This window comes from Parasteatoda tepidariorum, chromosome 7, assembly GCF_043381705.1.
Source record: "Parasteatoda tepidariorum isolate YZ-2023 chromosome 7, CAS_Ptep_4.0, whole genome shotgun sequence".
NCBI classification, from domain to species: Eukaryota; Metazoa; Arthropoda; class Arachnida; order Araneae; family Theridiidae; genus Parasteatoda; species Parasteatoda tepidariorum.
The window spans coordinates 48,721,307-48,747,763 of NC_092210.1; the positions used below are offsets into that span (position 1 = coordinate 48,721,307).

The window sequence follows — 26,457 nt, forward strand, 5'->3', positions numbered from 1 at the left end:
CCGTAAAGTGCTCGACTTCGCGTGCAGGTCGTCGGGCTACCGAAGCGGGGGTGCCATCCCCTCTGCAGAGGATCAAAATTGTGATGGCATATCTTCGGATCATCCTCAGGGGTGTTTCCCAGACCGTCGCCAATAGCCCATCGTGCAGCTCTAGTGCGACGTAAATTAACTACAACTACAACCTAAAACTTTTTGCCTTGAAATAGTAAAACTTCGTTATTGCATGACTGTAACTAACATTGGAATGCATGAACCAATAACAAGTTACATGAAATTTATCTTAATTTCAATAACTGTGAAGCAATATCCGTTGATTGCAAAACCCTGGTTTTAATTAATATTCTACAAAATTGGTCATTCCCGTTATATCCACAGAACGAAAGCCGATCTTGCACATTATTGTTCTCTATGTCAATTAAGCATTAATTAGACGAAATTTTTTAACCGACTGTAAACTAATTAAATAAATAGTCCCAAACTTGATTAAACACTTCATTGACTTCAAAAAATGTAAAGATGGTAACCGAAATTTCAAGCATTAAAAATAGGCGCCCATTTTTAAGAGTTGTCAGATATGAATGAAGAAAACAAAAGTGATATAAAACTTAGAACGTAAAGCTGGCATCGAAAAAAATATAAATAAAACTAGAAAAAAATACGGTAGCCGAGAGGGAAACCGAAAAATAAATAACAATAGAAAAAGGAAAAAAAATACAACTTACTACATCTTTATATAATATATTTATTAACAACTTTTTACATCTTTATATATTTTTCTGGTTCACTCAGTTTTCATTCAGTCGGGTACCTCAGTTTTCTGATAACGGACTATATTCAGTTTTTAAAACACGTGATGTTGCTATTTCTAATACCGCTGGCCAAAGATACCAGCAAGCCTGCTTGACGAAACCAAGCGAATTTAAAGCAGAGGTTGCATTTTTAGTGTTTCAGTGACGCAATCTATGTCAAAAAATACGACGTCAGCCACATGCTCGTCACAGCCCGTTTATAGGGCGGACCCAGTCATGCATCCATTTACTCAACCACAGATAGTAATTTTGACCTAAAATAGAGAGCGATTAATATCTAATTCAGTGCCTCCAAAGGTGATTCGTTATGGGAATATGGAAGACTTTGTGATCTGACAGATTGAACGTGCACCAGTTACTATTTATTACACGGGGAGTCTTTGACATGCGGGGATAGAACTCACGACTTCTTGGACATGGGTCCAACGCCCTACCAACCCGGATACTCGGCCCTAAGAAACGTGTAACTCTGGCCATTTCTGGTTTTATGTGTCAATGAATTTCAACCGACCAACTAAAAACTAGTTTTCACAGCTTTAGTTAAGTATCTTGTAAAGTAACATAGAATCAGAATATTACTCTCATTAAGTTGTAAAATGTAAAATTCTGCAATTCCACGTCATACAGTTATAATTAATTAGAATAGCTTTGTGACGTTGGGACAAGTACAATGCAACATGAAGTTTGAAATAGCTTATACGGGAAACGACATTTTTATGAAGGTTTATACAATATTTATCCTGGTTAATCCATTTATGCGTGTTTAACAGAAATTATGTAATATTTCTGATAACACCATCATATCGTGAAATTACACTAAGAATGTATTTTCTCTAAAATAGAAATATACATACACTACCCGACAATAATGGAAAAAAACACTTTCAGTTTCAAAACATTTCTGAAGAAATACTTAAGAGGATTATTTAGAGATGTTTGTTCATGCCATTTTTTTAATACTTATCAATAAAGTTCTAAGTTTTCAACGATGTGAGAAATCGGTAATAAATAACGAAAAAAAAACAAGTATTTCTGAACATCTATGCCCGAAAATATATCAATAAGCTTGGAACTTGTATAGACTACTTTTTTTTTTGTTGCTATTTTCAATAATTGCCGAAAAGTTAGTAAATCTGGCTAAAATGTTCATGGAAAAATGGGCACTATTATTTAAAAAAAAAACTAATTTTCCTATCTCATGTTTTATTTTTCATTATAACTGTTTTATTTTTCATATTAAAAATTAAACCGTACTTTCAGAGCTCTTTTTAATTAATTACGAAATTATTTTAAAATTTGAAAAATAAGATAATCGTTAAGATATGAGCTTTTAGGGTCAGACAAACTAGTCGCGCTTTGAAATATAGAATTAAGAAGAACAATAGATATATCCTTTATAAAAAATACAAGAAATCATTAATTGCTACACATTGTTGGAATCTTGGTTATGATTTCAATTTTGGCGATGCAAAAATTATCTCCTCCCCAGTCACATCAGCTCATCTTGATGTCCTGGAATCTTGTTTTATTCATATAAATACTGATTTCCTTCTTAACGACATTAGTTCCTCACCATCCTTTAAATAGCACGATAAAAGACAGTTTACCCTAATTTGCTCCTCTCGGTCACCGTGGTTTTTCTTGTTCTGTTTTTAATTTTTTTTTCTCTCACGGCTACTGACGTTTTTCTAGTTTTTGATTCTCAACTTTATTTTCCATTTTCGTTGGCAACTTTGCGTTCTAAATTTCAAAGGGGTTGCGTTTTATATTACGTTTTCGTTAAAAAAAAATAAAAAATAAAAAAATAAGCAAACACAGGTAGTTAAATTTCTGCAGCTTTTGACTTGGCTCTTTCTCCTTGATATTCTCCTTAAGAATCTCAATCTAGGTAGGACTTAGGCAGCAAAAAAAAAAAAAAAAAAAAAAAAAAAAAAAAAAAAAAAAAAAAAAAAAAAAAAAAAANATAAAAAAATTCTTCGGTCTATAGTGAAGTGAAAATTCCCTTCATAGTGTAACGGTTCTTTATTTCTTTCATAGTTGCTCATGTCACTTTTATTTCTTCCCATTCACTCAAATCCCATTTGTTTCTTCTCATTCCAGTCTGGCAAGTCTTGAAAATGGGCCCCGGTTTTTGAGCGCTCGAAACATGTTGACTGTTACTTCCAAATTGCTTGTTCTTGAAGCGAATGAAATTTTTAATTAAATAACAACTATGCTTGTTTATTTGTACAAAAATCGCATATTTCCAAACTAACTGCTTAAAGTTTTAATTCAATTTTTTTAAGAATTTTAAACTCAGAGATCACATTTAAATGCTAGCGTCAAAAACTATCTACTGAACGTTTTCCTTAAAAAAAATCCCACAGGTTGTTAAATTCCCGCAGCTTATAACTTGGCTTTTTCTCCTTGACATTCTCCTTAATGGCCTCGATCTAGATAGGGCTTCAGAAGAAAAAAAATCGAATGCTTCTGTCTATATAGTGAAGTGAAAATTCCCTTCATCGTACAACGGTTCTTTATTTCTTTCATAGTTGCTCATATACGCCAAACTCATGCTTAAAGCTTTTATGAACGTGATAAGCTAATGCGGTTTTCATAATGCCCTTAGCGTGAATTTTGATTAAAGTTTTTAATAGAAACCGCCAAGCCACCGCCAAGAGAAGAAAAAGAAAACCAAAACTCCAGAGATTTAATAAAGAATTCATGATGAATCAGGAGAGAGTTAAAATGAAGAAGCTCGATATAATGGAGATAATTTTTTTTCCTCCCGTTTTGAGAACAGAAAGTGCTATTCCCACCCCACCCCCCTTTTTCTTCATTTTTAAGTGAAAGAAAAGTACGTTTTTATGATAAGCGAAATTAAGAGAGTGGAAAATATTAAAAAATCTGCTGGTTTATGCATGAGATTTAATTTTTTTTTCAAGTTAGTACAAAATAAAAAATTAATAATTTGCATAAAAAGTATTTTTCTTTTGCTTTATTGTCCATCAGAACTCAAAAATATTCTAGTTACTAAGTTGAAAACTTCACTTTTGTTTAGATGAAAGATGACTTTTTTTCTAAGTAATTTAAAAACATGGACCATAGTAGCTTTTGCTTACATTTAAATTTATTTTTGCTTCAGCTCTTAAAAGTTTAGAACACAGATAGGATATACAGTAAAATTTGAATTGTATTTAATTTATGTAAATATTGCCAACGAAAAAAAAAGACGATAGAATAACAGCTAATATTCCAAGTCTATTAAAAATTGTGCGCAATTAGAAAGCATAACGTGCTTTCTTTGCTTAGAAGCATTTTGAGCATCGCATCTTCGTGTCATTTCCTGTACGCATAATTTTCAGTTTTAGAGATCAAAATAGTCTACCCGGAGCCGATTAAACTGTGTCGTACTTTCTCTGTTTGGAATTGTTTTTAAGTCAATTATTATGCATACTATGACCCACACTTTGAAAATTGAAATTGGGTACCATATCAAGAAAATGGTCCATTATGTGCGCTTGTGCATACGGAGCTCCAACAACGTTTCCCGAAACTCTTTTGCACAGTGATGCAAATAGAAATATTTTACAGACTGAACAAGTCGGCAAAACTTTAATGGGTGTTTAGGTGATCGAACAAATCTACACGAGCAATATTTGGTATAGAATGTATGATCAGAACACAAGCAGTGAGAAGTTAAGGCAATTTTCCACCGTAATATTTTAAGAATTAACACCAGAGGGTAAGATGCTTCTTTGTTTTAGAAAATTTGATTGCTGTACAAAGAAATTGCTCAAGAGAAAAAGATGTAATTGATGTAAAAAGAATTGCTTGAAAGGATTCTCAAAGAAATTGCTTAAAAGATCTTTCTCCAGCTGCAAGGTAGACTTCACATCTGCTGCGTAGGGACTGACGTACATTTGGGAAAACACCAGGCATTTCTCTAATATCGCTGGCAACAACGACGGTTCTGGCGACTGGGTCCATATAGTTCTCAATCGGGCACTCGTATATAAAATTTTTCCTGTGGTTCCACAGGAGAAAGTCGAAACACGAGAGGTTAAGAGATCCTGGTGGATCATCTCGACCAAACCATCGCTCTGGAAGTACTCCGCACAACCAAGTTAAAATGTGCAGACACCGGTTGTGCTGGAACCACGTCCTCGACCTGCTGCAGTTTGGAATAGGCAGCAACACCTTTCGTATGAATGCGTGATACGATTCAGACTGTGTGGCTGGAGGTACGGGTCAATCAAATAGTCATGAAGCTTAACATTTACGTCAGTATGAGTCATGAAGTCCCTGCTCAAACAGTTACGCTGTTGAAACGAATGAGAATGATTGGCATACGGGTTCGTATATCCCCACTTGCGTGGTTGTGGGCATTTAAATCGCTCGCATGGGTGATGGTACACTTATCATTAAACAGTAGAACATTTCCACCGAAATCTGGCTGCTTTGGAATATTTCTGGAGGAATCTATGCTCGAAATTAACGCGTGCCTGACAGTCTACCGGTGCCAATGTTTGTACTTTTTGCGTACGATAGGGGTGCATTCCTTTCTCATGCAGCATATGCCAAGCAGTCTTTTGGGACACACGGTTACAGCTCGTACAACCGCACGCGTTGCACATCCCGGTTGATCACCCACTCTATGTAGAATGTCATCTAGAAGTTGCGGCGTCCTAGACCCTTTTCGACATTACTTGAATTCTGTTCATTTTTGCATTGTTTTTATTTCCTTTTTATTACCATGGAATAGGGGTTGGGCTTTTGCCGTCAAAAACTGGTTTTTGACATGACAGTGGTAAAAACCGTCAAAAATCTACTGTTTTCTTTAATTTATGGCATATAGCGGACAATATATTATTTTCACATACTCTCCTTTATAAATGAATGTTGTAAATGATTGCTATTGATTTTGCAACTACATACATGTATTCTTATAGAAGTGAAGGATATACATTCATAAAGAAATATTGTAATATACTTATTGAAAATAGTGATACTTACTTTTATCACTATAGCTTGATTTGCAAGGGATTCAAAATTTTGCACTTCTTGATTGTTAGAAATAAACAAACGAACAAAAAAGCTTGGAACTATTAATAAATTCAAGAACTAAAAAGAAGAATTTAAAATTTGGCATTTCTTAAATATTAGAAATAAGCTAAACAAAACTTTCAAAACTTGTAACTACTAACAAACTCTAAGTCAAGAATCACTGCTATTTTGTCAAGCTAAAAACTTTTATTCAGTTGAAAAAGCACATTAAACAAAACTTAATTACTAACAAAATTGCATGTTCAGTAGTCAGGGTCACTGTGCCGAAGTATACGATATCAAGTGACTAATTTTGCGCAATTTTCATTGCCCAGTCAATTTCTGAGTTTAGTATGGATGAGTCCAAAATTCGAGAAGATTCAAAATTATTTTACCAAATACTTATAAATTATTTTACCAAATACTCAAAATTATTTTATTAAAACTATGGGTTTTTGACAGAGGGATTCTGACATGACGGTAAAAACCATGATAAAAAGCGTCATGTGTCAAAAACTTGCCAAACCAAATCAAATCTCTTTTATGATTCATCGGTAGCTGATTTAATTTTTATAGATGATTTCGGGGAAGGGTAAAAAGTTCAAACTTTTAATTAAAAGCCCTTGTTTCTATTAAAATAATTCCTTCAAGCTAATATCTCTAATCTACTAATTTCCAGACACTTTAGTTCGAAATAAAAAAAAATTTCCTTTTTCTTTAACATCAATGCACTGCCGTACAAGGGAATACGCTTGCGCAAAAATATGCAATCCAAGCATTTTCTCTTAAAGAGCAAAAATGCTTTACCAAAACAGCATCACAATGCCATCCTTATAAAAAATATTTGCATAGTTAGCAGGATGAGAAAGAAAAGGAGATCTAAACCACTCAACCAAGTTAGTCTATCCCAGGAAAACTCTAATGATAAATTTTGAGCGGCGCCATGAAAGAGGCGTTATCTCAATAACCTTCGACACGGGCTGCTGACCTTCTCTCACTAGTTGAACCCGAAACTGAGAAGAGAGAGTTGACTACTTTTGCAGGAAAAACATTAATGTGTCCCTCTCATTTTACCGGTGGCCGATGATTAGAGAGAAAAACAGAACTAAGGATTATCTTGGCGACAAAAGTTACTAATGGGTTGCCATTTGGGGATTTTATCTCTATTAGTCAGAACTATTTTTTAAATATGAATATTCATTTCCTTATATATTAAATTTTTTTATCTTTATTTACATATATATGCCTATTAAGATCTTTTTAAAAATACGAAAATTCTTTCTTCTTGACAGATCAAATTTAAGTAAATTTTAAGATTTCACTTATTTGACATTTTATTGTTATTGAAAAAATGAAGACCGCTTACAGTTCAATTTCCAAGCAGCACTTTTTATCAATTTCAAGAAGAAAATTGTTAATCATTATTAATATTATTTTGCATTCAGAAGTTTTTTAGTGAATGCAAATTGACTTTGAAAATTTAACTTTGAGTTTCTCATAGTTTAAGATTTTAGAAATTTTTTGAAATAATTTTCCAGTTCATATCGATTTCCCGACTCTTGAAAAATCCAGAAAAGAAGATATTGAAAAGAACTTATTGTATTCTATTTATTTGCTGTAATTTTTGTAAAAAACTTTTTTTGAGTGCTCTTCACACTATTGTATTAATATATTTTGCTTTGGCTGTATGGATACAATAACAGAAAGCACTCTTTTTTGCGGATATAATCGCGTGGGCTGATGAAAAGATTATATCTTTTTTTTCCCGGTTTTTCTAAAAAGATTTAATCTTTTTTTTTTAATCAGTTGTTTGTTATTTTATTTAATTATTATTTTCCTCCCCGTTTTCATATGTCTATAATTTTCACTTGTATTATCTTCACTTTGAACTTATCTAATGAGTTCTGCTTACTTGCAGCTTATGCACAGCAAATTAAACTTATTGTTTTTCTTAACTTTTTTCGTGTTTTATTGTATTTATTTATTTTGTGATATATATATATATATATATAGTTAAAAGCATGGAAAATAATAAAGATTAATAAAAAGAGAAAATAAATTATTAATTATTAAAATAAGATATTTTTTAGAAACTATTTAGAAAAAACTCAAAAAAATAAAAAATATATATATATTAAACAGTCGGAAAACAAAAAATTGAAAATATGTAATCTCTTCATCGGCTGACACGATCATATCCGCAAAAAGGAGTGCTTTCTAATATTGTATCAATATATCCGAAGCAAAATATAACAATATAATAGTGTGAGGAGCACTCAAAAAATATGAAACGAAATATTACACATTAAGTAAAAAAAAAAAATACAGCAGGCAAAAAACAGAAAATAAAATGTAAAGGAAAAACAGAACAAAACACAAAACGAAATCTTTAAAGCGAGTAGCGAATTCGCATGAACTTACATGTACCGCAATCTTTCGAGTTTTAATGTTTTAAACATTAAAAACATTAATTGCAACATTTGTTTGAAAATTTAAAAAGAGAGAGAGAGAGTTCTATTTTCCATATCTTTAACTTTATATATAGTTAAAGTTGTTTCTCTGTTTTCCCTGTTTTCTCTGTATATATACACAATTTATCTAAATCGACAAACTCTTCCAAAATTTTATAAATAACTATAAGTATCTAACTTATATATGTAAATTCTACATAAAATCATTGAGTTAATTGTATGTTATAATTATTAACAGTTTTGTAAAAAAAAATGCGTTAACTAAATTTATATTTTCACCATGTGCAAATCCGAGGTTAAAAATCTTTTAATATTTAATGAAGGATTCTTTTTTCAATACAAATTCTTTTTTCAATAAATGTTAATAATTTCTTTAAAGAATGATTAAAATTAAAATCTAAAAATTGATATTCGAACTTAGTAATTATAAACTTTGAATTATCCAGTATAATATTATTACCTTGCGTACATCCAGTTCGGGCAAATCCAATCTAACTAACAAATTATATTAATATAATATATAATTATATAATAACTAACAAAACTTATACTTCAGCAATGAGGCGCCATAAAATACCCCCCACTATCCTTTACTTGCGCTTATATTTTCATAATTTGTAATTTGGCAAATTTGTTGCGAAAACAATTTGATCATTTTTGACTGATGCCAGTAAGTGGAAGTTTATTTAAATTCGCCACTCACTTTATATGTTACATTTTGTGTTTTATTCTGCATTTTTCCTTAATTTTTCTTTTCTATTTTTTGTTTAATACGTTTTATTTTGTGTTTTTTGCTTGGTATGTTCTTTTTTAGTTTTAATTTGTTTAGTGCTTCTCACACTATTGTATTCATATATTTTGATTTAGCAATAATATTACAATATTAGAAAGCATTCTTATTTGGTAGATATAATCGCGTGAGCTAATGACGCGATTATATCGTTTTCTTATTTTGTTTTTCTGTTTTTTTTTAAATATTTTTAAATATTTCTTTTCTAAATATTTAAAAAAAAAACATTTTAATGATATTTTCATCTTCTCTTTAAAAATATTTATATTTCCCCCTGTTTTCTTGTATTTTTAACTTTTATATTTTTTTTATACATTCCTTATTTTCTTCGTTAATCTTCTCTCTTTTTTCCTTCTTTTTGGTCACTTGTGTTATAATTTAAGTTTCGTGTCTCACATACTTTACATATCAAGAAACCGTAATTGTATGGACTGTTGTAATTTCTCCAAAATATTAAATTTTGTAAAATATTTTTCAATTACTATTTTTCTCACTATAAACTTTAGAAAATTCAAATGAAGAAAATAGGATTATTTCTTCAAATTGGAGTCGAAATTTCTCAAGTTACAATGAACTTATTTCATTTTATTTCCTGGGAAATAGTCAGGTTAGTTCAAGTTATAAAATTTTTAATTTTTTATCCATAAAAATGATCCAAAATGAATAATGGACAAATTGAATTATTCTATGACGAATTAATAGAGTACTCCAAATCTTTATACGCTTCCAAATCTTCGAATAATCCAAATATTACTATTATATACCCTTCTTCGGTGAAAATGTTAGAGGGTAGGAAAAGACGGAGAGAAAAAAAAATTTAGAAAGCGAAAATGGTGAATTTTACATTTTAAACTTAGATTTTTTTATATAGAAAATGTGTTATTGTTATTCAAGGATTTTTAAATTAAGGTAATTGGGTAATTAAAGCTATTTTCTTGGGTAAATTTCAGAAGATAATTTCAAAATGGATTGTTAACTTTCATACCAACAGTTCTACTGAAGGTTTGGATCACACATTTAAAATCTGAGTGCCTTTTGAAAGTAAGGTTATAAACTTTTACTTACATTTAGGATAATATCATTATAAATTTATACTTTTCATAGACGCGAGCTCTAAATTTTAAGTTAAACACTATAAGACATTAAAGTTATCTGAAATAGCACTTTTATGGTTTGTTTACTTTATGGATTGTATCCAAATCTATTTTTTTCAGTGCCTGTACATTTATTACCCTATTTTTAAGCTTTTAACAATAAATGCAATTCTTAAGCTTATCTGACCTGACGTAGTGAATAAAAAACACTACATAGTTAAAGAACGGGCAATAAACAGAGAGTTAATTTGAGCTATGAAGCTATCAATTATAACTTATATTATTTTTTAAATACATAGCATTAAGAAAAAGTATCTACAGTTTAGTTAGCAAGTTTGTGACAATGCCTAAATCTATACAAAAAAATCTTTTTTCAAACTTTCCTTATCCTCTTACTAATAAAAGAAGATAAGTAAAAAATACTAGATGAGTATTTGGGGGATAAGCTGAATAATACTGAGAAATTAAAATAATACTACAAAATTTATAAACACTTAATTCAAAAATTTTACTCAGACTTTAAAATTAATTACAGGTACTCAGATACAGCTAATGGCATGTTTGATATTCAATAACAATAAAAGTGCGCATGTTAAAAAATATCCCAACTTGTCTTCCTGAATCTCCCCAGCCGTTCAAAAGTTTTAAACTTTTTCTTTTAATTACTTATTTATTTATTTTTTCCTTTATATGACTCAATAATTGTCACTACCCGATTACTTCATCATTCTAAGATATTAAGGATAGTGAAGAGAGAGCATTTTGTATTATCTACACATTTGTGTAACACCAGTGACAAAAAATGAAAGTTACTTTTTTTTTATAAGTTATAAAAGCAACTATGATAACATGGTTTACATAAAAGAGGTTTTAAATTAATATTTTTCTTTATTTCACTACGATATCTTAAGAACTTTTGTTTTGGTACATAAGCTTTTTTTTCTCATTAAGATTAGCAATCATTTCCAACTTTTTCTTAATCGATGAACAAATTATTACTTTTAATTTAAACTTTCAAATGATTCTTATTTTCATATTAAATAAGAATAATTTTTCAAATGATTCTTTTTTTTTAATATTATATTGTACCTATATTTTCAATATCATTTCAAAAATAAGAGTATGCTTTACTATGACACTATGCTAAAGATTTATATTAATACTTTTTAATTAAACAAAAATTAAACGGCATAAAATAAGAACAATAATTTGATGTACTGAAGAAAATAAGATCTTTTTATGGCGAGAAATTTGGCATTGTTTATCACGCTGTTGGCAACCCCATTTTCCAATCCGCATCGCCGCGTGTTTCAATTTCTATTTAACATTTAGCTTGACTCGTTTCCATGGCAAACGTTTCGTGAGAGATTATTGGTCAGTCAGGAATTTCACTAGTTGTCTGAATTCAAAACACAGCGCGTGCTCGGCTTCCAGACGATTTGTAAATTTATTTATTTTCCTAAAAACTGCTGTAACTATCAAAAACATGGACTTCAACTGCAATTCATTATCGTCTGCTTTGTGGTCACGGGAAAAAATAGATATTTTAGAAATTGTTGTTCTTGGGATTTCATGACATCAGTTGTTATTTTGATTTATATTTCTCCTCTTGACTTTAAAACTTAAAAATAATGTCCAATTCCGGTAAGTACTGACTTTTAAATTTTGAAGATTTAATCTATAAAATTCAATGATTATGTTTTATTAACATGTCTTTACAGAATGTTTATTGTTTATAAATTTGATTTCGTTAGAAATGAGATATATGTATATTAGGAAAAAATCTTGCTAACAATTGATTTATTTTATAATTTCATTAGAAAATTCGCGTTTTAACTGAGTTTACCTGAATACATCAATTCGGGAATTTGTTATATCTATATATGTGTGTAAATTTATGTCATTAAATATCTGTACCAAATTTTTCAAATGTTATTAGGCTAATTGGTGACAATTTTTTTACTAAATAAAAAGATGCTTGGGTCAACATATTTGAAACGTGACCAAATTTCGTTCATTACGGCTTTCATATAATTTATAGATTAGCTAACAATAAAGATTTTATGAATTTTAAAAACAATTTTATAATATTGAAGCGTTGTTAAATATGATAGTTGTAAGATTCGTCAAAATCATGTAGAATTTATTATGTTCAATAATTTTTTTTAATTTTAACTCGAACGATGCACGATCATTCAGTCAAGATGCGATGTTTTAAAACTATTTCGTACATGAATTGTACAATTATTTTTATATTACATCGGTTTATTTCTTAATTGAATTGGCTGGTTTCCTAATCTATCATAATAATTAAAATGATATTGTTACATAATTGAGAAAATTATAAACTCTAGAAATATGTGAATAAGCCAATTTTCGTCGCAATCGTAATAAAATGGAAAATAAATTTTTAACTTAATATTAGTTTTTTTAAAATAATTCATATGAAGGTATTGGGGCAATATAGCAATAAGTAAAATGTTTTCCAAAATTGACATTTTACAACTGTTGTTTTGTATTGTTTCCATGTTGGTCCTTTATGAGTTTCCAGATTTTTTATTAGATAATAGCACACTAAACAGACACTTCTTATTGTCTGCATGAAGATTTTCCATTTTTCCTTTTTTTTCCAATTCAGTCATAAACAGCTTGAAAATGTGGCTTGTCAGGAAAGTGCATTAAAACCTTTCATATATTGAGTAAAAAAAATTATATTCAGAGAAGGAATCGACTGTTAAGGAGAAAAGATCAGCCTGTTTCATGGCTGGGTGGCATTTCAATTGATGAAATATATTCTATTGAAATTTTTCCTCAATATATATGAGTTTTGAAGAGTTTTATGTAAAAAAAAAAAAAAAAAGTAGCCTGTATTGGAATGTGATTTTTCCCGTTTCTAAAAACAAATTGGCTCTACAAACGTTACAATCCTTTAACCGGCATTTTTTACAATGATTTAAAGTGGTAACAAAATTTATAGTTTAACATTTCAATTAGAATAATTATAATTACCATGGACTTTGAATTAAATCTAAGATTTAGACAATAGAACTGATAAACATTTTGTACTGTTTTCAAGAATCTTAAAATTGTCTTTAAAATGTCATGCAAAATTCGCAACAATTGCAGGTATTGTAACATATAGCAAAATTGCAATGTTTTCTGTAAATAATTTGATTTCCCCTTTTACGAAGGTCATTAATTTAGAATAATTTGTATTCATTTTATATGGTATAGAACTTATATATGAAAACCATCCTATAAGATATTCTTCGCAGTTTTTGTGTTATAATAATGTAATAATTAAAATTAATGATAACCAGAATTCAGTTTGAAATTTCATGCTTGAAACAAGTCAAATTAGCGCATTTCTGCAACTGCCATTGTATTATTTAATCAAATAGTAAGCGCGATGATCTTCTATGATGAAAAGTGTGCCTCACGCTATTTCTTACTTTGTTTTTTTTTTCTTTTGGGTTGAGGGGCGGATTAATTGTAAGCATATTTTCTGAAAAGTAGCGAAGATTACGAAGAGCAAGGATTGCAATTGTCAACAAGTAATAAAATTTAGAAGCAAAATTTACATTAATTTCAAATAGAACTGATTGGTAAACTAAGGACATTTTTTAACAGAAAATTAATTATCTGTATTAAAAAAAATTGCAAGGGATGCCGACTGGAAATTACACATTTGTATAACAAAGAATATACAAGGAGTATAACGAAATTCAAGGAAAATTAGCATTCCATAATTAGAGAATTATTAACTGTTAAACTTATAGGAAAGAGTATTACCATTCGGACCGTTCTACAAGTCGCAGGTAAACAAGTTCAGGGTTGATACTTGGTATGCTGAAAGGGCCATATTTGTTTATGAACTTATACCAATTATCTTTGAAATTCTAATTAGATCAAAAGTTATTGTAATTTTAAGTGCTTTTTTGGCGAATTTGTTATCACTTTTTTGTTGTTTTTGCTTTACGTTACATAGTGCTTTGCTACACAAAATCTATAAGACTTAGAAACTTGAAATTACTAAGTTATGCATAAAAAGGTACGGAGGTACGACGAAATAAAAAAAAATTAAGACTCAAGAAATTATTTCGAGAATTATTAACTGTTAAACTTGTAAGGAAAAATATCATGTTGGGTAGATCTGTAGCCATCTGAAATGCATCTACAGCTATTTTTATTTGTGAACTTACGCAAAATTCGTTCCGAAATTCAAAATTGTTGCAAGTTTTAGTAGTTTTTTGTGATTTCTCTCAGCTTTTTGCCTTAAATATTGACTTTTTCTCCCTTATAAAATTTAATTTTCTTTCACGAGATCCTTAGCTCCTTATTTTATAAGCTTACGTTCGAGTAGATGTCGATCAAAGTAGCAAAATAAAGGGAGAGGTAGAGAGATTACTTGTTGACAGTTTCTTAAAAATTCATAGCGAATTTGTTTTTAAAAAAATACAAAATAAAAACTTAATAAAGAGCAATGAAAACCATTCCCTATTTGAATTGTTTTTAGTCTTGTCAACGAGTCTCTCATTTCTTCTTATTGAGTCACACAATCTTTATTCCTCAGGTCTATTTTTTTTCCAAGTGCAAATGATTATTTTTCAAATTCGTACATTTTGTAATCGGTCAATTTCTTTATGATTAACATATAAACAAAATGTTCTCACATAAAGTTACAATTATTGTATATTTTAAAAATAAAATATTCTGTGTTTTTGCGGAAAATATTGATGCTTAAGGGGAAAAACAATGATAAATGAGAAGAATTACTGGGATTGGCGAACGAAGTGAGCAGGGGGTGGAGCCTCATAGTTTCTATAATAATCAAGAAAACAATCAGTAACTTATGACATATTTATTATGAATTTAGCGGTGGGAGCAACAGTTATAATATTCTTTTTTAATTGTTGAGACCATTTTCTTGAAAATATAATTTTACTCAGCTTATATTTATTTTAGTTTGAACTAAATAATATTTTGGACTTTTTGGATGTGAACACAAGTTGTTCGTATCAATGTATCAGTTGGGAACCGTTCATAAATGATTACACAATTTTTTTTGTGCTCTCAACCCCCTACTTAGTCACAAAATGTGTCATTTTACTTTCTCTCGATTTCCTTCGTCACAAGTCATGCAACTTTACAGGAACATGTATTGGAAGTTCACGAACTAAGTTGTTTAGATTTCAAATTTTATTTTTAGCGTTAACTAAGCTTTAAAGTCCTTTGTGAGAATGACAATAATAATTTAATATGTTTATATTTGTACTTATTTTGATAAATTCAAACATTTACAACATAAAAAAGTAATTTGCTGCTTTTAGATGTTTTCATTTTAAATGTTGTCTTATTACTCCCCTCTCTCCCTTTGTTATTAACTGTCACATTTTCATGAATCCTCTCCCTCCCTCCAAGCGTGACACCAATTGCGAACGATCCCATAGTTCTTACTTTTGGTAAAATTTATTGTTAGGCTTATCAAATGGAAAAACGTTAAAAAAAATTTAATAGTTTTTGTTTTTATCAGTTTAAGAAATCGATACCTTTTTTTCAGGAAGATTTTTCCAGGACATACAAGAAATATTATATCACTGCGATATTATAATTCTTGAATATAATCCATTACTGTTATATTTTAATGAAATTGTAAAAAAAATCGAGAAGTGAAAAATATACTGTTATCATGATAAATACTTGTTTTTACTTCTAAAACATCTGAATTTTTAATGCAAGGGGCATTTAGTATATTGAAATGAATTTATAATTCTTTAGTAGTAAATAAATTTATTAAACTGACGCCAAAGTCGTTCATCTTGCATACTTAGCGCTACAAGATGATTTGATGCAAATGTTTTTGGTCTAATTAGGTAGTGTTCAGATTCACGCCTATTTGTGGCTCATTACTTATTAATTTCTCATTAAATATTCTGTTTGTAGCAGAAAGGGAAACTTATTATTCCGACCTAGTTATTAATGCTTTTTATCTTTATAGGTACTTTAATTTCACGCTTTAGTTGCGATGTCGTTTTAAAAGGATAAATTATGCTTTGAGAATGGAATTAAAGTTAGATCATTCTACCAACTTAAAACGCTATTTGATAAATTAAATCTAAGTCAAGAAACATGTAGCCGGTTGGTTTTTAACAGTTATTTTACTAAATTCTAGATAAGTTTGTATATTTTTATAAGCTAGTTTCTCTTTCAAGTGTATCACATTTTCAACGGAACAAATATCAAATCAAATAAGACAAGAAAAATTCATTTCTTTTAAAAAACAAATATTGGTTTCCAAGGTTTTGTGATAGAATGTTTTTAAATTAATTTCGTTCTTTTTAAAACTGTAAAATGATTACAGTACAGCGCTATGCATTCTCGAAATTAATTAGTCATTTCTATAAATTTGATAGTGGACTGATTGTTAAGACACGGTTCCCAGCAGATCACCGAAGTCAACCATCACTGACTGCAGTCAGTGTGCGGGTGGGTGACCACTTGGATCAGTCTGCGTAGGGACCGAGGGTGTGCGGTATTGGTCCTCGTTAAACTGTGCTACCATAAAATGCTCGACTTCACGTGCAGGTGGTTGGGCTACAGAAGTGGGGGTGCCATCCCCTTTACAGAGGATCAAAATTGTGATGGCATGTCTTCGGATCACCCTCAGGGATGTTTCCCAGACAGTCGCAAATAGCCTATTGTGCAGCTCTAGTGCGACATAAATGAACTATAAATTTGAAAGATTTAGTGTTTATGTAGGAAATAAAGCTAACATCTTTAACCCTCTTCAGCACCGGCAGAATCTCTTCCTCAGGCCCGCTCTCACCGATTTAATACGTAACGTATACCTACTAATTCGAGCATGTTCAGGTACTAATTAATACATATGAGTAATCAGGGCGTATACATAATGAGTAGGCATACGTACTAATTCGAGTTGTAGTACAAGAGTACAGTATTGTATCCGTGTGATCTTGGGTCGTTTCATAGCTGATATCGTAAGTTGTGACGGAAAAAACGCGATCACGCACACGTGATCACATTCCTGAAGAGGTTAAAACAGGTTTTAAATAGTTAAAAACTAATTTTGTCCATTTTTCAATAATTACATAAGATAAAGCATTTTATGCGGTAAAACTATAGTTTTCTTTATTAAAAAGAAGACGTTGTAAAAGAACTTTAGTTTCTTATTCATTTTTAGATGACGATTTTTTATTTTTTAATTACCCATACAGTATTTTCTAAAAAAATTATATATCCTGTGCGCATAGTGAACAAATGAAGAGTTATGAAATATTTTAAAACTAGTTGTTTAAAGATGACCTTCCCTTCGATAATTGAAGAAGAGGATAACAATCTGTTACTGCAATCGTCCTGTTGGAACAATCAAATAAACGGCAAAATGTTGACGCGATTATAAAACTCCATTATTCACTACTTTCGGTGCATTTGCTACTGATTTGAATAGCTTCACTCTTATTTTATTAGACTGACACGTGAAGGTTGTTTGGGAAAATTACGAGTCGCTTTATGAAGTGTAAAATGTATTCATTTATTTCGAATTTCCGCGCCATAACAGTCTTTTATTGTTATTTGGGTATAATAAAGAGGAATGATAAATGAAAAATTTATAAAAAATGCGTCAATCTGAATTTTAAATCTGATGTTAGGCGAGTGAAGATGATATTTTTGGACCAAAAAGCCCTGGTATTATTATCTATTGTATTTATCCTACGTCCTCCCTGTGAAATAAAAGTGCAATGTATTATTTAAAAAAAAAACGCATCGTGTTGTTTATTTCAATTATTTAACTCGTCTTTGCTGAAGCAAGAACAATTTTCTCCTCTGTAACGTCGTAGTTTTGATTTAGTTTCAGAAGACGAGAGAAATTATGTGCACTGTATATAGAGGAATTTATATATATATTTTTCTGTTTGTGTGTTAAATAAAGGGAAACTGTGATACTTTCCAAGGTTAAGCCGAAAGTAATGGCAATTTTTTCCATGACTGGTTTTCTACTGGAGATATTTGAGGTAAGCGCTATTTGTAAATAAAGGTGTAGGATGGGTAGAAAAAAAGCCTTGTTTATACTTTGATAGAAAGAATGCACTTATTTTAACAATAAATCTTTATAGAATATGTACTAAGTGAAAAAATTAAAATTTGGATGTAGTGATAAATAAATGTACTAAAATTCGAAACGTTATGAAAAACAAGAGTATTGACTTTTCCGCAGTTTACTCACATACCCAAGCACAGTATGTAGTTATAGTGTTACAGTTGATATACTGCTTCTTGAAAAGAGTTTTCAGTTTTTTAATATTACTATTTATGATCAGTGACGTAAACAATATATCCACATGCATTCGTCTGTTAAGATTTATACAAAAAATTGTTCATTTATAAATTAGTTAGCCTTATTTATTTATTATGAAATTTTTAAATTTTTCCAATATACTAGGTTTATTTTAAAACTCTCGTTAAACAGCCGACCCATTTTTTGAGTTTACGACTACCAATGTTCAACTCCGTATCTTTGCAATTTTGAAATCAATTCAGAGGACAAGGAAACTCCTGGATCAAGTATTTTGAGAAATTTGCTTTCAAGAATAAGTTTTTGAGGAAACTAACCCGCATTTGCGTTACATAGAGATGAAAACCATGAAAATCTCCCACGATTACCCTGATTGTAAGGGAACTTTAACCCATGATCCGTCTGCCACTGAGGATATTTCACGCCAGCACTGTGGTCTGGGAGAGCTGGAAGTGCAATTATCGACCAGTCATCGCTGGTTTCCGAACCCGGGTAAGCTTATTGAGAGGCGAGATCTCTATCCCCGATACTAGAACCATCACGCCAAATGAAGTACATTATTTCCTAGTCCACCCTCCTCTTCAAAAAAATCTCTTTTTTCCCCCCATACTTTTTTTGCAAGTTGTGGAAAGAAACTAATATTAAAAATCACTTTCCAGTCCAACTTGAACGAGCATGAAAATTTAATAATGAAGAGCGTTTGAAATATAAAGGTCATTCAGTTATTTTGTGTCATATTATTTAGATAATATTGAGTTCCAAAACTTTTCAATGATAAATTTCTTTTAGACTTCGATTTCCTTGAATGCTCAAGACACTAGAGGCCTGAAGTAAAAATAAAATAAAAATTAATTCGTGTGTAAGTGACATTCCATACAGATTTGTAATTGTCTAAACAAAAAAGTTATTTTTTCCTCTTGTATTTTCTACCTTATAATCGCATGAGTGATTGTTGCTGTACCTCATCTGGAAGGGATATTTTTTTTTCCTTCCTATCCGCTGATAGATTTCGTCTCATCTCTTACTTCAACATCAAAGCGATCAACTTCTCCTGGGATTTAGGATGACGGAATCTGTTATTTCTATCACGCTAAGACTTCGACATATCCGCCCCAATCCGCACTTATTACTTGTTAGTTGAAATGTTTCTCTAACAATATTTTTTTAACCTTTTTTTCATATTTATCCTTGGTCTTTATTGCTTTGCCTTAGGGTATAATTTGCTTAAATTTTCTTATTCAGGTTGGAACCTTGCTTACATTTTCTTATATTTATTTAAAACCATGTTGGTTAGTTTTCGACTAATTTTATAATTGATGAATATTGCAAAAGGTTTTATTCTCGTGATATTAGTAGAATTTAATCCTAATTACATTAAATAAGGTTCTGTTTCTATAAAGATCTGTTTTTATCGTCTAATTTTTTTGACGTTTCCTGTTTCAGAGAGTTGGGGAAAAATCTACTCAATGTCTTCTGAAATTTAAATTAGCTTAGGACCAGCTTCTTCCTGTAGGTATTTGTGACAGCAAGAAAACAATAACTTTTTAATGTGAGAAAACACAAAAGCAATAGAAAGTAATAGTTTTGTAATAGTGATATTAATAACGCCGTCGACCCCACTTTTCGAAGAAGGATTGTGAAGGGCTCTTTTTTACAATAAAATAATTCACGAAAAGTCTGGTAATGGACCCGAATTTCTCCTAAATAAACCCCTGATGGCATGGTAGTAATACAAATTTATGTATTAATTCATTTTGAAAGAAGAAAATGTTTAATACAAAAAGATAATGTAACACTAATTAATATTGAAAAAGTCCTTCACTTTATTTTTCATTTTATATATTATACTTCAGTGGCATTCACTATATGGGCTACGAGTCACATTCGATTCTATCTTATAGTTCTCGATATATACTTCTTATTATATACTTCTATCTTATATTCTCCCATATTTCTCGAGAAAAACTTTGAATTAATATTTTTTAATAAAAATATTATTTAGAATAAACGTTATAGAAATATTATTAAATAGCATTTTTAATAAAAATATTACTAAATAATATTGTTAATAAAAATATTATTAAATAGTATTTTTTAACAAAAATATTTTTAAAAGTTGTAATTATTAATAAATAGTTATAGTTGTAAAATATTATTTAATAAATACAATGCGTAAGCTTTAAAATTTTTTTTAGAATATTGAAAGTTTGCCAAATTTACTTTGTGCGCTTCATAGCTTTATTTTATAACCGCTGTTAAACAGCCGACCCAATTTTTGGGTTTGCGACTACTAATGCTCAATTACGCCTTGTAATTTTGAACCCAATCCAGAACACAAGAGAACTCTTGGATCAAGTATTGGGAGAAATTTGCTTTCGTGGATGACTTTTTGATGGAACTAACTCGCATTTGCCTTACATGGAGAGGAAGACCACGAGAACCTCCCACGGTTAGCCTGACTGTAAGGAGACTCTAACCCATGATCCGTCTATCACTGAGGATATTTCACGTCAGCACTGTGGTCGGTGTAAGCCGGATGCGGCATTCGTATCGTCCAGCCATAGCTGGAATTCGAACCCGGTTCACCTCATTGTAAAGTGAACGCTCTATCCCCTGAGCCATTGTGGCTCGAGCTTCATAATTGATATTTTTTGCATGGATATAAAATAATGGAAAATTATCATCTGATAATTTTACTTTGCAAAAATTTTCTCAACATTTAGGGTGCCGTTTTTTTTTTTTTAATGAGACTTAGCTACTTTTTCAATTAAAACATTATTCTTCGCGACCATAAATTTTTTGTAAATATGGAGATTTTTTCTCCTGATCACAGCGCTACAAAATAGTCATCTTCAACTTCAGAATATCTGCTCTTCAAACAAGATCTTTCATTACTTTAAGTTATGAAACTATATTCTTACAAAATACTGAAATCTTGAAATACTTGCATTATTTCTGTTGTCAGAAAAATAAGATTTTAAAAATCCTATTTATTTTTTGTTGAGTTTCTTTTTTAATGTGTATTAATTAAGATGAAAACGCGAAATAGCTGCCGAATAGAATTCAATTTTAATGTTGCAAAAGGCACATTTAAAATATAGTGATTAATTAGTATTAACTAATTAAGAATTAATCATTTTATAAAATTCGACATTTTATTGAAAGAGAGGTTTTGCGATTGTCATGTCTTGGGAAATATTCAACCCGTTCATTTCAAATTTTGTTTACTAATGTGACACAGACTAACAAGGTTGTTAGTTTTGTTTTTCTTATTTTTTAATTACAAATTGATGAAAATCTTATGAAAATTCCGTGTTAATTAAGTTTGTATGTAAAAGTTTACTTACGTAATCACATTAAAGTTCTTAAAACGCGATGAAAGAATTTTATACTGTTTGATAATTCAGTCTCTATGTGAGAAGCGATTAGATTAATCCCTGTGTTTCTTTCGTTCGTTGTTTATTTTCCACCGTAACTAAACCATATAATGCGATATATTGAACAAACGAAGCTTTTGCGTTGAGTAATGAGATTGAGGTAATTAAGATTTTTCATTAGGTCGCCTTATATGTGATCCAACAATTTTAATTTCGTTTGTAAATTACTTAGAATAAATAATGTGCGTATAATCCATTGTTACTAAAAAAAAATTCAAATTCACATTAAGTAAGTTATTTTTCGCACATCTATAAGCACGAGAAAATGACTTAGTTTTTATTATTTGTTTTTAATATTAACAACATTCTTGGTTTAAAACTTCCTTCGCTTCAAAAATATGCAAATTGGAAATAACAGTCGTATACAAATGAAAATATCATGTTTCGAGGNAGAAAACAGAAGAAAAAAAAGGAAAATAATAGTTTTGTGATAGTGATATTAATAACATAGTCGACCTTACTTTTCGAAGAAGGATTGTGAAGGGCTCGTTTTTACAATAAAATAATTTGCGAAAAGTTTGTTAGTGGACCCGAATTTCTCCTAAATAAACCCCTGATGACATAATAGTAATACAAAATTATGTAATAATTCATTTTGAAAGAAGAACATATTTAATACAAAAAGATAATGTAACACTAATTAATATTGAAAAGATCTCTTTCATTTTATTCTTCATTTTATATGTTATACTTCAGTGGCATTCACTATACGGTCTGCGAGTCGCTTTCTATCTTCCATACCCCCACGTGTTTTTCGAGCAAAACTTTAAATTAATATTTTTTAATAAAAATGTTATTTAGAATAAACGTTACAAAAATATTATTAAATAATATTTTTTAATAAAAATATTATTAAATAATATTTTTTAACAAAAATATTATTAAAAGTTGCAATTATTAGTAAATAGTTATCGTTGTAAAATATTATTAAATGAATACAATGTGTAAGCTTTAAAAAAATTCTTAGAGCATTGAAAGTTTGCCAAATTTATTTTGTGTGCTTCATAGTTTTATTTTATAACCGCCGTTAAACAGCCGACCCAATTTTTGGGTTTGCGACTACTAATGTTCAATTATACTTTGTAATTTTGAACCCAATCCAGAACACAAGGGAACTCCTGGATCGAGTATTGGGAGAAATTCGCCTTCATGGAGGACTTTTTGATGGAACTAACCCGCATTTGCCTTACATGGAGAGGAAGACGGCGAGAATCTCCCACGGTTAGCCTGACTGTAAGGGGACTCTAACCCATGATCCGTCTACCACTGAGGATATTTCACGTCAGCACTGTGGTCGGTGTAAGCCGGATGCGGAATTCGTATCGTCCAGCCATCGCTGGGATTCGAACCCGGTTCACCTCATTGTAAAGCGAACGCTCTATCCCCTTAGCCATCGTGGCTCGAGCTTCATAATTGATATTTTTTGTATGGATATAAAATAAGGAAAATTATCATCTGATAATTTTACTTTGCAAACATTTTCTCAACATTTAGGGTGCCGTTTTTTTTTAATGAGACTTAGCTACTTTTTCTATTAAAACATTATTCTTCGCGACCATACATTTTTTGTAAGTATGGAGATTTTTTCTCCTGATCACAGCGCTTCAAAATAGTCATCTTCAACTTCAGAATATCTGCTCTTCAAACAAGATCTTTCATTACTTTAAGATAAAAATTTTTTTTAAAGAGTTATGAAACTATATTCTTACAAAATACTGAAATCTTAAAATACTCATTTCTGTTGTCAGAAAAATAAAATTTCAAAAATCCTATTTATTTTTTGTTGAGTTTCTTTTTTAATGTGTATTAATTAAGATGAAAACGTAAAGATGCATGCATTGAAATAGCTGCCGAATAGAATTCAATTTTAATGTTGCAAAAGGCACATTTAAAATATAGTGATTAATTAGTATTAACTAATTAAGAATTAATCATTTTATAAAAATCGACATTTTATTGAAAGAGAGGTTTTGCAATTGTCATGTCTTGGGAAATATTCAACCCGTTCATTTCAAATTTTGTTTACTAATGTGACACAGACTAACAAGGTTGTTAGTTTTGTTTTGCTTATTTTTTAATTACAAGTTGATGAAAATCTTATGAAAATTCCGTATTAATTAAGTTTGTATGTAAAAGTTTACTTACGTAATCACATTAAAGCTCTTAAAACGCGATGGAAGAATTTATACTGTTTGATAATTCAGTCTCTATGTGAGAAGCGATTAGATTAATCCCTGTGTTTCTTTCGTTCGTTGTTTATTTTCCACCGTAACTAAACCATATAATGCGATATATTGAACAAACGAAGCTTTTGCGTTGAGTAATGAGATTGAGGTAATTAAGATTTTTCATTAGGTCGCCTTATATGTGATCCAACAATTTTAATTTCGTTTGTAAATTACTTAGAATAAATAATGTGCGTATAATCCATTGTTACTAAAAAAAAATTCAAATTCACATTAAGTAAGTTATTTTTCGCACATCTATAAGCACGAGAAAATGACTTAGTTTTTATTATTTGTTTTTAATATTAACAACATTCTTGGTTTAAAACTTCCTTCGCTTCAAAAATATGCAAATTGGAAATAACAGTCGTATACAAATGAAAATATCATGTTTCGAGGGCTTAAAATTTGCAGTTATTCAAATCTTTATTTTCAATAATTTATGGAAAAAAAATCAACTTTTTTTACATTCAAATAACGGCTTTGCTTATTTCTTTTTAAAATTTTCGAAAAAGGTTATTTTTATTATTATTTTTTTGCATTAATAAAATTGCTTATTTTCTGAAGTAATTAGTTCTCATAGAAATCATTGGATGAGACAAGCATAGCACTTCAGAATCCACGCTTTTCCTGAAGATTTTCGTTTAAAAAAAAAATTCTTTCTTTAATCAACAGGATATCACTGCGAGAATTTTGTTTGTAAGAGGAGCGAGAAAAATATTAGCTCATTTTATCTGTCAGATCACGTTCGTGTTTTAGGTCAATCATGTGGGATTTGCGAACGGAATTCTGATTCCACTTGAAGCATGCTCACTCAATAACATGACTCGCTGCAGAAAATAACCTAAATAGAATCAGAAAAGTTTTTCAACTCTTGTTTTGGAACTCAATATATAACTTCTCCCCCACACATCACTAAAAAAACGTTGATTCAGATAATATAGTTTTTTTTATGTTCAAAGAAGTGCACGTTTTTATTTAACCTTTGCAGTGCCTTTGGTTTAGTTTTGTAACTTTTATATTAAGTTTAGACTTGGTTTATAGTATGGAACTAGTTATTTGAATGGCTTATAGTGAAGGCTAGTTGTTTGCTTTGATCTATCAACCCCGTTATAACGTGTTTGGTTAAATACAGAAAGAACACCCATTGTAAAATCATGCACATACTATTACTATTGATAAAAACTTTAAAAAATATACAGATTGGAAATAAGCCTTCATATTTCAAGCGTTCAAAAATATGCACCCATTTTCAAGACTTGCCAGACGTGAATGAGAGGGAACAAAATTGATTTGAAATATAAAACATATAGTTGTTAACGGAGAATGAAAAATAAAAGTGAGAAACTAGAAAAACCTCTGAAGACGAGAATGAATAAAGATAAGAAAAATTAACGAGGAAAACCACTGTGTCTTGAAAATGGGGGCCTATATTTGAGCGCTTGAAACATGTCGACTGTTATTTCTAATCTGCATATTTAAGAAGCAAATGAATTTTTTTAATCAAATAATATCTTACAGCTTCAGTTTCTTGGGATTATTTATTTAATATGCACTTTATAATTTTTTTTATTTAAACAAAAACTTTATGTTCTTTAAATCGATAATTTTTTGATATTTCCATTCTAATTCTTCACTGATTTGTAAATTCTGCAGTATTTACGAAGTATAATTTTTTATAGCAAACCTTAGCTACAAAATGCTACATTAAAGTTTTATTCTATATGTTATGATTAAATTTTATTTAAGCAACAGTTCAGCACCAATATAACTTGCAGATTAAATATTTTAAAAAAAGCATTGCTTGAAATTTCATATATTTCTTTAAATATTAAATTTAAATCCTTACATCAATTTTTAGATTTGAAAGTAACTAAGAGGTTGAACTGAATGTTAAAATAAAACACTGTTTTCTATTCTACATTAAAAAATATGCTAATTATGTATAATTTTCAAAACAAAAAGCAATTTTATTTTATACCAATTGAAACTTGTCTCGCGTTATTTGAAAAGGAAAGACTAATTTTTTAGGTAATTGTTAAATTTAATCCCTTTTGCAAATTACTTTCTGATCGCTCTTTTTGTTTCAGCAATTCATGTAGAGTTCTTCAATTTGCCGCCTCATTAAATTCACTCTTTTGGCGGTCTTGTTTGTTTTGTTGGTGCGTGTGTCTTATTAACTGTGTGATATGAAAACGCAACTGAGGCGTGAACAAACGCTAAGCTTTGCAATTTGAACCTTTCTGTAAACGTCTAATTTCTTTCAGGTCGCGTTTTTAATTCTCTTTATTT

At 30.0% G+C, this 26,457-nt stretch overlaps 1 protein-coding gene across 4 annotated transcripts in view; it reads left to right on the forward strand.

Moving 5' to 3' along the window:
• Positions 1-26,457, forward strand: part of LOC107448788 (uncharacterized) — a 155,542-nt gene that overhangs the window by 104,969 nt on the left and 24,116 nt on the right. Inside the window, exon 1 of one of the 4 annotated variants that reach the window (XM_016064121.3) lies at positions 11,495-11,833. The exons of the other annotated variants lie outside the window; for them this stretch is intronic. Coding sequence (XP_015919607.1) covers positions 11,821-11,833 — 13 coding nt within the window. The 5' untranslated portion in view covers positions 11,495-11,820. Of the gene's footprint in view, positions 1-11,494; positions 11,834-26,457 lie in introns of those variants that run through there. 4 annotated transcript variants of the gene reach the window in all.